The sequence below is a fragment of the Ambystoma mexicanum genome, chromosome 2p (genome assembly GCF_040938575.1).
Source record: "Ambystoma mexicanum isolate Mex_15411 chromosome 2p, UKY_AmexF1_1, whole genome shotgun sequence".
Classification (NCBI taxonomy): domain Eukaryota; kingdom Metazoa; phylum Chordata; class Amphibia; order Caudata; family Ambystomatidae; genus Ambystoma; species Ambystoma mexicanum.
This window is the reverse complement of record NC_090923.1, coordinates 322,433,418-322,448,440: the sequence shown is the minus strand read 5'-3', so window position 1 is coordinate 322,448,440 and position 15,023 is coordinate 322,433,418. Positions and strand designations below refer to the sequence as shown.

The 15,023-nt window shown below is 40.3% G+C and overlaps 1 protein-coding gene across 4 annotated transcripts in view; it reads right to left on the bottom strand.

Annotated features, from left to right (window-relative positions):
• The window catches only part of CACNA2D3 (calcium voltage-gated channel auxiliary subunit alpha2delta 3), a 3,251,448-nt gene that overhangs the window by 1,053,998 nt on the left and 2,182,427 nt on the right, over positions 1–15,023 (bottom strand). For all 4 annotated transcript variants that reach the window (XM_069643639.1, XM_069643642.1, XM_069643640.1 and 1 more), the window contains 2 exons: positions 11,581–11,652; positions 9,994–10,055 (listed from right to left, as the gene is read on the bottom strand). In XM_069643639.1, the coding sequence (XP_069499740.1) occupies positions 9,994–10,055; positions 11,581–11,652 (134 nt within the window). The remainder of the gene's footprint in view (positions 1–9,993; positions 10,056–11,580; positions 11,653–15,023) is intronic.

Genomic DNA, 15,023 nt, shown 5'->3' with positions numbered 1-15,023 from the left:
TCATCAAATTTGCCATCTAATTCAGTGATCTATCCAATTAAGAAAGTGAAGGGCAGGGCCTGGAGGATGATACAGGATTTACAACAACTCAATGATGTCATACAGAAGGAATCCTGTATCTATTCTGTGCAGCATCCCAATATCAGCCACGTGCTTCACGGAGGTAGACTTGGAAAAATGCTTTTTTTCTCTGTACCACTCAATCCAGGCTCACAATACCTGACTGCATTTACCCTAGGGGGAAAACATTACGAACACTGCAGGTTACCACAGGGATACTGTGAAAGCCCTAGCATTTTTAATAGAATAATGCATGAAGATCTTGGCAATATTGATGTCAAAAGCATGGTAATACAGTACATAGACGACCTGTTGATTTGTGGAGAGAGTGAGGAACAGTGTAGGGCAGACTCAATCACATTACTAAAGTTGTTGGCCCACAAGGGGTACAAGGTGGACAAAGGGAAGTTACAGTACTGCCTAGTAGAGGTATTGTATCTGGGACAACTGATATCAAGGGATGGTAAGAGAATACTCCCAGACAGAGCAGCAGCTTTGCGCACAACAATTAGGCCCCACACAGTGAAAGACATTCAGATGTTCCTTGGCATATGTAACTATTGCCGAGCATGGATACTTGATTATGCAGCCCCTACTACAGTCACTAATGGAAGCACAAAAAGAAAACACAGCTATCACCTGAACACTGCTTTAACACACTGAAGGAACTTATTTGTACAGCACCCGTTCTAGTGACCCCAGATTACGACCGGGAATTCTACTTGTTCTCACACTGCAATGGAACACTAATGACAGCTGTGCTCCCACAGAAAACATCTTTAGGGCACACATCATTGGCATACTACAGTGGCACACTAGACTCTGTGATGCAGGGGCACTTCGCATGCAAACATGCTCTCACAGCAGCCGCCTTTACAATTGAAACAAGCGCCACCATTGTGATTGGATGCTTAGTGACACTGTTTGTTGAACACTCTTTGTTTACAATCCTTGAACGATCCAAATCCACACTCACTACTCAGAGAGCCACCGCTTCCCAAATAATACTTTCTAGCTCTAACATTCACTGCAAGACTTTAAATCCAGCCACATTCATCACTAAGCCATGCACGATAGACGACATGCAAAACCATGATTGTCCCACATACGAGGGGGAGGGTGACAACATTCCCAAAGCAAACAAGAATGCCCGAGGTGAAGGTGAAGTATACTTTGTGGACAGATCAGCATCTATTTGCTCAGACACAGGGGAGAAGTATATGGGTTCAGCAGTTGTAAGATTGGAGGAAGGGGAGTATGAAATTATAGTACAAAAAAGATTACGTATGCATTATTCCACACAAGCAGTGGAACTAGTGGCACTAATTGAAGCATTGCATGCAGCAAAAGGATGCGCCGTAACAATTTATTCAGACTCGGCATACGTAACCACAACAGTACATGCTGGGTTATCCAGGTGGAGGAGGAGGGGTTTCAGGAGGGCAGACGGGTCACCAGTACAACATGCTGAACTTTTAAATGAGATGATAGAAGCCCTACCAGAACCATCAGTAGTTGCTTTAGTGAAATGCCAAGCCCAAACCAATAACAGTGATGTAATCTTATTAGGAAACTCAGCAGTAGATGCTGCTGCAAAACAGGCAGCTTATTTTCAAATGCTGCAAGTAACAGAATATCTAATAAAAGGTAATGCCCAAGAGGAAAAGGAGACGGGATATAACTCCCTGCTCATAACACAGATAATTGACCTCCAGAAAAGGGCCCCACTTGAAGAACAAGAGATTTGGTCAAAGCAAGGTTGCACGCAGTCGCCCACTGACCTCCTCTGGTGTCAGGATAATCCAGGAAAAGTAATAATGCCTGCAGAATTATTACAAACAACACATAACTGCAGACATCCAAGAAGACTGGTTTATCCCAAAACTACAGGAACATCTCACTAACATGAAAATTGAATGTGTAACGGGTCAAACGTATAATTCTCAAATGACCCTCAGAACACTATGAGGAATGCTGCCCCACCACATCTGACCTTTCTGTGAGCTGCACATTGATTATGCATATATGGGAGAAAGATGCAATGGAGCACAAAACTTAATTGTGGTGGTCTGCCCCTTTTCACGCTGGGTGGAAGCAGGACCATGTGCCCACCCAGATGCAAAATATGCTGCAACATTTTTGGTGAGGGAAGTATTTCCACGTTGGGGCATGGGATGTCAAATGCTCTGACAAGGGAACTCACTTTGTGAACGACCTCTTTAAAGAAGTAATGTCCCTGCTAGGGATAAAACACAACTTATGTTCAATTGACCTGCAAGCAAACGGAATTGGTCGAGAAAATCAACGGTCTCCTTAAAAGCAAATTATCAAAGTTATGCCACACCTTCAAAAAGAATTGGGTGTTTTGCCTGCCCCTAGCATTGTTCCAATTATGAACACAGCCTAGTAAAGACTATCACTTGTCACTGCACGAAATAGTAACAGGTAGATGCATGCAAACGCCACTATCACGAGTAAGAAGAGCAACAGATGCTCATAGAACTGCCACAATTCTGGGGGAGGAATTCAAGGACTATCTGACTCAGCTCACACAGGCAGTACAGAGTATAGCTAAGCAGGTAGCGCCACCCTTCACAAGCACTGCAACAACAGACAGCCCCATAACACAACTAATGCCTGGGGAGTGGGTGTGTGTTCGGAGCTTTGGGAGGAGATGCAACTCTTCAAGATTGCATGGCCCTTACGAAGTGATATATTGCACCCCTTCTGCTGAGAAAGTTAAGGGCCTCAAATATTTGATACACCTCTCCAACATTAGGAAAGCACATAACAGCATAGCACAAGAAGGGAAACAACAAAATGAACAAGAAGTGGCTGTACCCTAATGAGATTAGATGATCAGAAAAGAAAAATATGTGAACGTATCCACAATATGTAACAGTGTAAATGTATGTACAGATAAATGATTAGTGAATAGATGAAATGAGCATGGATTGTCTGTATGCATTTGTATATAGCTCTCTATCTCTCTCTCTCTCTCTCTCTCTCTCTCTCTCTCTCTTCCTCTCTGCATATCTATTTCTCTGTCTTTATCTCCCTCTCTGTACCTATCCATATGCCTCTATGCCTCTCTTCCTTATGGTATAAAAGAAAAGTATATTTTGCGTAACTGAAAAGTGCACTTAACCCTTTGTATTTCATTCTATAGGTACAAACATGGCAGAAGCGAGGGCCCTGAATGACAACGCTACAAACGTAGATAGAAATAGGGGAAATGTTAGGGCTACTAGAGTGTATTCTTATGACTGTGGGCTCTACTATGTAGCAATAGTTTTCTCAACTATATGTGTTTATGATTGTATTGGTCGATATATTTTATTTTGGAGGGTATAAAAGAAGGGGGTATTGTTATAAAAGGGACAATCTTTGCAGAAACACATTGCAAGAGGAAACAGTAATGTGAAAAGCAGAAGCATTACGGGAACTGTCAGAAGAGAAGTTCCAATGGGTCAAGAAAACATGCACTCAGGTCTGCACTCAGCACATTGCCAAACTGACATGTGTAACAGCTTTTCGAAAAACTGATCAAGATCCAACTTGAAGTGCAATACCACCTTTGTTTCCGCAGAGAAGGGAAGGTGCCCATGGGGGCAAACAAACATTGCAACAAAATGCTTATCCTCCCTGACACGAAGAAAGGAGCAGCTGCTTTAATGGAGATTACTGGGTATGCGGCAAACAGGTGTACTTGCACCTCCCACCATCATGGAGAGGTACTTGTGCCCTGGCTATGCTGATTCAAGAGAGCCATGTCCAGGGGGATAGTGTGCCCACCCTACCGCTTCCAGCACCCCAGTCAACGACCGAAGAACCCCCACATGTGATGTACTGTCAGAGGATAAGCTGCAAGACAGAGTGTCATGCAAAAGAAGGTCATCAAATTACATCTCTAAAGACTTGTCAGAACTTCTGGTACAGATACCGGACCAGTTTAAGCTCTTCAATTCAGCAGATATATTTTTTGCATCACTCATACCAAGCATCTAGGCACGTGTAAATGGTGGTTGCAGATCGAGCGCTGGGAGCAGATCCGGCTACCCAATGACACTAAGGAAGAGTTCGGTGGAACTAAGAGCCCTTCGGTTGATGACCATGCAAAACCATTACGTGCTAAATATCCTCACAGCAACGGAAGGCAGTATTTGCCAAGAAATTGGGAGTGCATGTTACACATTTGTGCCTTCTGCAGATGCTGATAATGGGACACTATTACACATGATAACTGCAGTACACAACCTCGGAGAAAGAATGAAGAAGGAAGGTGGTGTGCAGCCAAGTGACTGGTTTGACACAGTTTTTTACGGGGTAACATCCTGGTTCGGGACTGCAATTAAGCTACTGGTACTCATCATAGTATTTTTGCTGCTCATTTTTGTGTGTGCCAGGTAGGGGTTTGATGCTGTGCAAAACCAATGCGTAATAGTGCAATGATGATGGTGACAATGGGCAGCCCCACCAAGGTGCCTCATGATGTGAAAGACATGCAAATACAAACAGGGGAAAATCCGGAGCCCACATATGTATGACTGCTGTGTACAACAAAGGGGGTAGAGTGGACAATCTGCATCATGCCACTATAAAGGAGCCCTATGAACTAGAATGGCATAAGGAGGTGTGGGTGGATCTAGCTGGGGATGGTGGATGCATCTATATGAACTGTACTCCTGATTAATATGCCAGAAGGGGTCAAAGGTTGAGATCTGTGTGCAGGGTTTGGATGCCAATAAAGGGAACTCCAGCTTGGTATGAAGCTGTAATGGAGGCAGAGGAACTTAGACGTGCTAACACTCAAGGTTATCTGTTACTTTATGAGTAACGAAAGGGGGAATGTAAGGGAGGAAGGGTCTGTATGCCCCCCTGTGCATTCCACACAAAATAAGTCTATTTGCTCATCCCATTGCGGGGAGATTTCCCCTTGCCCTTAACTGACATCAGTAGAAGGAAGCCATTGGATGACACACTCAGGCTCCATTTTGTGCCATTACATGCTCCATCTTTTTACTATGCTGCACATTGACATCTAAGAAGCCTTTTCTCCCGTTGCCCTGCAGAGTGCACAGCCAGCTCCAACAGCCCCCACCACCTCCTCCCCTGTCTGCATTAAACCAGCCCAGTTCTCACGGAAGCCCAGGTACGAATTGTTGCAAACTGGAAACGGTATTCTTTCTCTTCCTCTGAGCTCACTACCCTGTTTGTGACCAGGGAGAATCTTGACTTGTATATTCATCCGTCTCCACAAATCTGCTCCTGCTCCTTCGTCCCCACCCTTAGAAACTATTGCCGGCACAACATTTTGCCCCTCTATTCTCCTTTCATGTAGCAGCTGGTGAAACCCTTACCCATGGACCAAACTTGATTGCCCCCAATATAACTAATCCTGTGTGATCATACATTCCTCCTGGACAAACACCTATCAATCCTTCCGTTTGAACCATGAGGCAGCAGGGTGAATAAATCTCAGATCAAAACCTTTAGATAAGCCACCTGGCAAACAAAACCACTGCACCCCTGCCCCGATAAGGCCTAGGTTAAGTAAGCGTATATGTTTATTCACAATTTATAGGCTTTAATTTTATGTTTTACATTACTCTTATTATGTCAATGAATACTGTGTAGTTAGATTAGTTAGCACAATTACATCTTGTGGACTCAACCTGACCTTCACCCCTCCCAGATGAGCCCAGCTGACCCGCGTGCCACAAGAAGCAACAACTCTGCACCGACCAATCAAGCTGCACCAACCCAGTATGGAGTATACTGTGTCAATGCAATGCACCAATGGGCTCACACTATTTATCCCCTATACTGTTTGTCACTGATGATGAGATTTGTGTATAAAGATATGTTTTTTCTGTGTTGTTGGCAGAGCGCTATCAGAGCAGGACAGTCCTCTGTGTGCATCACTTTACGTTATAAACCTTTACTCAACTCGTAATCTTTCTCCTGGTCTCATTCCTTAGTGAGGTGTGTCCATTTATTCTGAGTTTTGTATTTGTATTTTGGGGAATGACCACCTTAACCCTCTTTAACAATGTATGTCACTACCATTTTAAGGGGGTCTTCCAGAAAATATTTTTGCATGCTTGCACTTTGACTCTAGGATAAAAGTACAAATGAGCATTGAGGGAGGTTTCACTGGAAACTTTGAGAGGTCTTAGACAAGAGTGCATTATGGCTTGTTTTCTTTTTAATGTATACTTGGCAGATTTGGGAGCAGTTCTGGAGGGGGCCTAATTTCTTCCACCAAGAGTATTTGGACATAAGGTTGCATGTTTCTCATATGCAGATAATATTGTTTTAATGGACTGATGACAGATCGGGTTACAAAGGTTGTTGGCAGCTTTACAAGGTTTCTCTGATAAAAAATAATTAAAAAGGAATACTGGTTAAGCCAAGGATTCGGTATTCTCGCTAAGATCGAAAAACAAAAGCCTGAAATGTTTGGTTTTCCAATATCTACCCGCCTGTCTAAAACAGCTCTTATACAAAATTTGAAAACATGGTCAGAGCCTTAAAGCCTGATTCACAGAAGTGTTTTATAATGGTGCAATCCCAAAGGAAAACTCTCTGTGAATCAGGCACTTAGTGTCTGAACTCTGACATTTCACACTAGGTTTGGGAGGTTTTCCTCATTACTTGCTCTCATATTTTATGAATCAAAGGTGTTGCCAGCTTTTTTGTATGGTCCGAAAATGCATCACTCCCTGCTAACAATTGATTTTATAGGAATTGAGGCCATTTTTTGGGGAAAACCCCTTAAGTCTACCTCTGTGCTCCCCAATGGCTGCAATGTATCTAGAATTGGGACTAGTCTCCTTAAACATGAGGGTTGAAGATTCGCCCAGCGGCTCGCTGTTTGAAAAATGTAATACTTCACAACAGTATGATTGTAATTGTCATATTCATTACTATAGAAACCAGCTAAAACTTTGGTGTTTTGATTACTGTTTGGTTATACATAACCTCGAGATGTATAAAACACAGTTGAAGAGGTATGGCTGGAGGAGAGCATGTAATGTATAACATAATTCCAGACCTGTTGTCGAACCATAACAAATTCGGGGATTGTAACCCCTACTTGTAGATTTTTCCATCAAAGAAGTTTGGTTACACTATGTTAAAATTTAGGTAAAGTGTGTTAGCAACTAAAGAACATTGTATATTATGGAAACAGGATGCCTGTTCTGACAAAGTGTGCTGATACTGTCAGAAAGAAGAGGAGAATCTAAGGTACATTATTCTCTGGTGTGAGGGTTTGTTAGTTCTCCGTAAAGAGTGCTTTGATACATTTGCTTGCGACCTCAGATTATCCTCTTGGAATACCCTGTCAAACCACTTGCCAGCTTTAACAACTTGGAATGTTCAGTTATAGTTTTTAGCCAGGATGAATCTAACGGCATGGTCACTTTATGTTTGTTTTATCTTTGAAGGTTTATATGAAATTGTAGAAATGTGATATCATGAAAGAGTGACTTTATTACTGTTGATAGGAATTAAAGGTAAGATTGCTATTGGGTAGGGACATTGAAGAGGGATTTAAGGGTTAAGGTAGGGCTACTAAATGGGTACTGGGATGGGGAAGAAGGAAGTGAAAAAATATAGAGATGTTCAATGTTGTTGTCAGGAGACGATCTAGTTTTTCACTGTGATGTTAAATGAAAAGCTTGTTAAATCAAGAAAGGGATACAGTAAACATGCATCAGCATCACTCGATCTTCTGTGGCACACTTTTAATTAAATATAATTAAACATATACTTTTTTTTTTACAAATTTCAACACTCTCAAATAGTAAGATTCCCCTCCCACACATTTTAGATTAATTTATTAAGCAAACCCTGTAATTTATTGTTTTACTATAGAAACATAGATTGCTTGCTAAAATAACTTAAAATACTCCTCCATCCCCTAACTAGCAAACGCTGTGATTAGCACATCTCAGTATATCATAGTTGTGAAGTATTTACTCTTTTCTTTTGCCACTGAAGATTCAGATCACAATCTCGGGAAAACTACCGCAAGTACCAAACCTTCACAAATCATGCTGTTTACCCTCCCCAGCCTCAAAACTACCCTTACATCATCGTATGGCAGTTTCCCAAAAACAAATTGAGATCTTGAATCTCAAACTGCATAATGGCACATATTCAGAAGTGGAAAGCTTTCAGACCAGCAATGCATCATGGGATATATACTCCCTTTTGGGTACAGTGGCACGCTACTCTATGCTAAACAAAACATAGAAATAAACTACTGGTCAGATTTACGCCGTACCAACAAAAGCTTTTCTTCAAGTGCTTTGTGCCCAACTTATTTCTTATTTGGAGAAAATGTGTACGGCAGTTTTGGATGCGTGCATTAGCAACAATTTGACATTTTCCCTGTGGGAAAATTAATAGAAAAGTGAAAAACATGCCCTCGTTTTGACCCTTTATATCTTTTGATCCGTAAAACAAATTTGGATATAATTTTCTTATTTTGTGTGTCATCTTGTTTTTGAAAACTTCCTGCAGATCCATCCTTTGGCTCAAACATTAGGCGACATAGAAATTGAGAATTTCCTTTCGATGATAGGTTTCACCATAACTATAGGGGCTAGTACTAGTGTCATCCTATTAGAACAATAAAATAAAAGTATACTAACAGGCGTTTGTTTATATTTGAGGTAGGGACATTTTTCCAGTTGAAAGAAAAGACACATGTTAGCAAAGCATGTATGCTTTTGGCTAGTCGGTGATAGGGGCGATCAGGGGCAGCAGATCCAGTGTACACGCTGACTACATTCTGCAGGTTAACTGCATTGTAAATAAACATGACAATAGGGCTGTCACACAAATGCTGATCTCAACACAGTGGAATTAAACAATCTGAAAAAAATATGTTTTAGATGAGATCAATGCACTGTTATAGAATTTAGCAAAATTCTTACTTTTAAAAGGCAACTTTTAGAAACATTATTCTAATGTTGAATTAATTAGTCAATTAATCTTTCAACTAGAGCAACCTTAATCTATTTGAATAACTTTAACAACATATTTTTCAATTTTACAAAATCAGTTACAATAAATCTAACATAGTTATTGTATATTAAATACAATTCAAATATGCTAGCATACTTAATGCAAATGCATTCAACATTGCATAGAAATTTGAGCATATTTGTAAATCTGTACATACATTGCTCTAAAACAGTGATAATTGCCCATGTAAAACGTGGTACTTCCTATCTCGAATCCGAACTATAAACTAATGTCAACAGATTGCATTCAATTTTTAGAGCTGTCAAACATGATCACAAATCTGTTCATAGAGATGTCTTTATTTGTGCCTACTAACACCCACTGTCGGCTATATATGACATTGCTAGTTTCGACGATAATCCATTATGTTAGTAAATCTATGTGCTTGGAGCGCATTTCACAGTGATGGGTCCTTAATGGACCTGGCACTCAGACATGTTAACAAAAGAACATGACCTGTACCCGGTTTTGGAAAGAAATGCATGTGTAACACTGTTCAAACATGCACAACAGGGTCACACATGTCTCTGTGATGCTTTGCACTTCCCCTGTGGGTCAATTATGCACATTTAAAGATGCATTCCATTTTTGAACTTGGAGTGTGCAGTGAAATGCGCAGAAATGCTCCCTTACTTGCAGACATGTCCAAAGGACATGCTGACCTTTGAGAATAGGTTGCAGTTTTTTTGGGTGCAGGTGAGGAGATGTGCTAACGCATGTCATCACTTCCACCAAACATTTGTGAGGAACTAGCCCATTGAATGTATTGGGGTATTTTTGTTCGAGGAGGACTTGGAGACTCCTTTTTAGATTACATGAAATCCTTTACATTTGGCTGTGCATGCATTTCTTCAGTAATTACATCTGTATTGTCTATTCTGTGTTGCTTCCTACCTGAAAGGAGTACCTCTGATGTCGGTGTAATAGTAGTCATTCGTCATCATCAAAACACGTTTCTTGTTTCAGAATTCATTGATGGAGAAAATAAAATATAGCACGTCAATTTATATTCTTAAAATGCAGATAAAAGCATTATTTTGTTTATCACACGTCATGCATAACTTCTGCACGATAAAAAGCGACACAAGGCTGAGGGTGTCATTGCATTGATTAGACGTATGTATGTTTTTCTGTACAGTACATACAACACATATCACTGCATAGGGTATATTAAAATGATTCGCAATGGTTACCTACTTAAATGTAACAAGGCGACCTGAGAAATTACATGTCTGAAGAAATTACACAAAATATGTGTTTCAGTTATGATCATTCTGTTGTGGAACACAACTTTTGCTTTACGACTCCCGAGCTATGCCGTGTTGGGGCAGCACAGGAGACTTGAAATGAAAGCCACGGCAGAGCACAAAGCCAGCAGAAGTAAAAAAGAAAAAGAAAAAAACAAGGGTTGGGGGCATCACTCACCAGGAGCACGGGGCAGAACCCTGACAGCATTATCTGCTCTCCAGTAGCAATAAGCAAAAACTGCCATTAGGGGGCTTTTCACAAATGGATGCCTCCAACGGCTTGAAATGTATGACTTTGAGCCTCATTACCGAGAAATTTTACTTAGAAACTAGAAAATAAAATATTTGTTATATATATATTTTTGGTTATGGCCCATCTTTTTAAACAATACCATTTTTGACTAAACGTCCCCTTTAAACATCCACTTCCTTTCCCTGAAGCTATCTGCAACTGACCCCAATTTTCTTTCAACAATGTTTCATCTTGCAATCCCCTAACTCATTAATTTGAGTTTTTGTGAGTATTTTAGAATGTTTCTGTCATTTTCAATATGTTATTTTTCAAATAGGCATTTTTTAAAATGTTTTTTATCAAATAGAACACAAGACATAACTTGGGTTTCCTTTCATGTTTTGAGGTGCAGTGCCACTATAGCAGATCTTTATGTCATTTTCAACATTTTATTTTTCAAATAGTAAATTTTTTAAATTGTGTTTCTCAAATACAGAAAAATACATACTTTGGCCCTCATTACGACCCTGGCGGAGAGGGGTTTACGCCAGCGTAATGCATGGCGTACCTCTCCGCCAGATTACGACTTTCCGTAGCGCCATGGTGATTTTTACGCCCGGATTTTCCGGGCGGAAAAATCCATGGCGCTACGGGACCTCTTGTTAATTACGCCACCGTAATCTACGGTGGCGTAATTAACGCCTTCCCCACTCCCATTATACCCTATGGGGCAAAAATGGGAATGGGGAAGGGTAAATGGGGATTGGGGACTAACCGCCCCGCCAAGGTCGGAATGGGGCGGTGAGTCCGCCAACCCCCATGGCGGAGTTGGCAGCTCTGCGCCATGGACCATGGTGCAAATTGCACCATGGTCCTCCGCCAGGGTCGTAATGAGACCCTTTGTGTTTCTTTTCATGTTTTCTGAAGCAGTGCCACCTTTGCAGATTAAAATAATGTTATACATGCTTTATGAATAGACAATTCTCAGTAGGGGATACTTACTCCTTTGTCCACTGTCTTTTTTACTTCCATGGAAAACTTTCCAGTTTTGCGATTTACCATTGCATTCCGGAGCTATGGAAAGATAATGGTAAATAAAATACATGAAGTTACAGCACGTTTGTCTCTCCAAAATCATTCCTTCCACTAATATCTAATCATGCCAGAATGATCTCTGTCACTAAATAAAGTTATTTCCTTTTCAATCTGATTACAAAATCAAACCTTTGTGAAAGGTTGAAGAGGTTCAGTTACGCAATCTGCTGGTCTCAAATGTAAAAATCATGCCTTAAGTTCTTAAAGATGCCATAATGTGTATAATTGTTGTGTTCACTGCCAAAAATGCTAATTCTGACAAACACCTAAAATTACACTTACCACGTGGACACATGTGTCTAATAATGTTTGGGAGGAATTTTGGACTGGACAATAATCTGGATGGATTAATTATCTACAATCACAAAATGTACATTTCTGAAATCTAGTGCTGAAGGAGATGTCGATAAAGAAGTGGATCTCCCATCTTCCCTTGGGTCTGCAGCCCCCAGAACAATGGGACATCTATTATTCACGATTTCCAGTAATTCAACAAGGATATCTGCTAAGGAGCCAACCAACAAACACACTAGACGGCAACAAGAGGTGCCTGCTAAAAAGAAAATAGCAACAAGAGGTGCCTGCTAAAAAGAAAATAAGAGAAAGGATGACAGTGGAATCCAAAAATGTCAGTTTAGGAGGACAACAAAAGGAATCTTTCCATATAATGCCCCAGATGAATGTAGAAATCGCTCTGTTCAAAGATTTAAAGAAGTGAATGTCAAACTCAACAGACACAGGAAGCCCTTAGCAAAAAGGTGACAAAACTTGAAAACCGATGTGTCGACCAGCAAGGTGTGCATAGGAAACATCATGGTTAATCTCTTAGAGATGGCTTGCCCAAAAAAGCCAAACAAGGAACTGTCAGAGAACATGATGTTGGCTTCCCTACATAGGACGAGGAAGTCGGAAACCAGTTCACCCCCTACAGAGCATTAAACGTCATACATGGTATACACGTTGCTACAAATGGAATCGACAGCAGGTCGTATAAATTCCACACTTTTAGATCAAGCAAGTGGTTGTCATGTTTTCTTTAAAATATCTTAGTAAGAATTTTGAAAAGAGGAGGCTTTTCATGCATATTAAGTGCTTGTTCAGGACAAAAAAGCTGCATCATTTAATATTCAGCACACCTATCTTTATTATGAAAATTGGAAACTATGTCCTTCATAAACATAAAGCTATTAGAATGTTGTAAAAACCCAGGCATGTGGATGCAATACTATGTTGTAGGTCATTATAGGTTGCAAAGCAGATGCAAAGCAGATGCACAAAGGTGATGGTCATGTCACCATTGGATTGCAGTTAGTGTACTAATTGTGACAAATTAAGGTGTTATTGTTGATCATACCCTCCTGCTTAGTTAAACGTTGTGGTTTACAATAATACATACGAAACATGCTGTTTACATAAATCCAGTATTTTCTATGAGAGTTTTAAGAATATTATATAACTACTCCACATTCACACAAACATGCATACACACACACGCACGTGCTCACGTACACACACTGTATGCATGTTTGATGAATAAAAAGATGATCCAAAGCTTTACCTATCTGTTTTTCCCCTTGCTACATCATGACCTCTGAGACTAGTGTGTCAGATGAAACCAGCCAGGACATACATGCGTGACATCCTGTGTCAGCATCTGCTACCCTCCTCCTTTGTTCCATGCATGCAGTTTGATAGCAGCCTGGCAAGATAGGTGCAGTGAGGAGGAGAGTGGGTTTACAGGTGAAGGGTACATTAGGAAGGGATTTGGGAATATGGGGCAGATTATCCAGGTACTGAGCCCCACAGGAATATATACTCAATGGGAGCACATTTGCTAAACCTCCGGAGCCAAGGCCCTCTGTGTTCTCTCTATTCATATCTGTTTAGCTTATCACTTATCTTTCTACTCTCATTGGTATTATTGTACCATATTGCTACATCCCCTTGTTGTACAGTACACCATTGTTTACATAGGCTTTCACTATAAACATCACAATGCATACAATCATACATACATCCACATAAAGTGGTTCTAGGACCGTATTATCTAATGTTGTTTGTTTTGTTTGCTGGTCATTTGTTATCTGTTCCTTTTTGTATTTTATGTTTTTAAATGCAGTATGAAAGTGTTTGGATAGTCAAGTTTGCCTTTTGCTCTTCTAACACAACGGCTAGGGTAGCATGCCTTCGTCAGATACCTAGGTGACATTTTAATTCTGTGGAACATTTGTGACAGACATTATAGGTAGAATATATTACCATTCATACAAAACAGCTACTCCAATGAAAGCTGGGAACTTCAGTTCTTGAATCATGGATTGACGTAATCTATATGATGACCAGGGCCGTGCACTTAGCAATAGCAACTTTAGGTCTTTTGCAATAGTTATGGAGGTCATCAGGAGTTTGAGTCCACCATTGTTTGAGCATTTTGGGCCTTTCGGCATTCTCATGTTAAATTGCATGACACCAGCCACAAGGGAATAATTACTTTACTACCTGAATAAGGACAATGTATCCAGAAGTTTTGAATTTGAGAAATGCCTGGAGCTCTTTGTCAGGTAGCTTTCTTCTGTCAACAAAAGCGTACGCCTGATTTCCTTTTCTATCAAATCAGTTTTCTTTTTTGGGTGGATGATGCCATAATGCCAATGCCTCTATAGATCTGAAACACTGAGGGTAAAATAGCCTAATGTTTAATTAATACATTTTTAGATGGGGAAACATAGGTAGTATGTTTGGATGCTGCGATGTTGACTATTTTCTGGTAAAACTGGCAAGGAGAAACATTTGCAGATATAAGTCTTAATACCATCTATATTATATACATTTACCACCGTAGCTCTTGTATTGGCCATCTATCATTCCTTTGTTCTCTTTTACTTTTCTCCAAGTGCCTTTTTTCATTTGAATGCATCCACTTGATGTATTCTTTATATCACCTGGGGTATTTGCTCCCATCTGAGGAACTTGTAACAACATGGTAATTATGATTGTGGAGAACATTTACTCTTCTATTTGTTCTACTCTGGTGGGAGTCACCTCTTGTATAGCCTCTTGTGCATCAAACAAGCTGTATTTATGTTAATATGACCTCTTACAAAGATACTAGAGAAGAGGACAAATCAGCTCTGTTTGCTCCATGAGACAGTACAGATAAAGCATTTTGCTCTACAACAAATGATGAGGTGGTTTTAGCAAATACATGTTGAGACTTGAAAGATTATCCATAACAAAAAAATACCTATTGGGAGAACATTACAATGATTCCATATTTGGAATCAGAGTCCCTAGGAAACAAAGACAGTGTCAATTTTTACATTTTGACACATATGAAGATGCACTTCTAT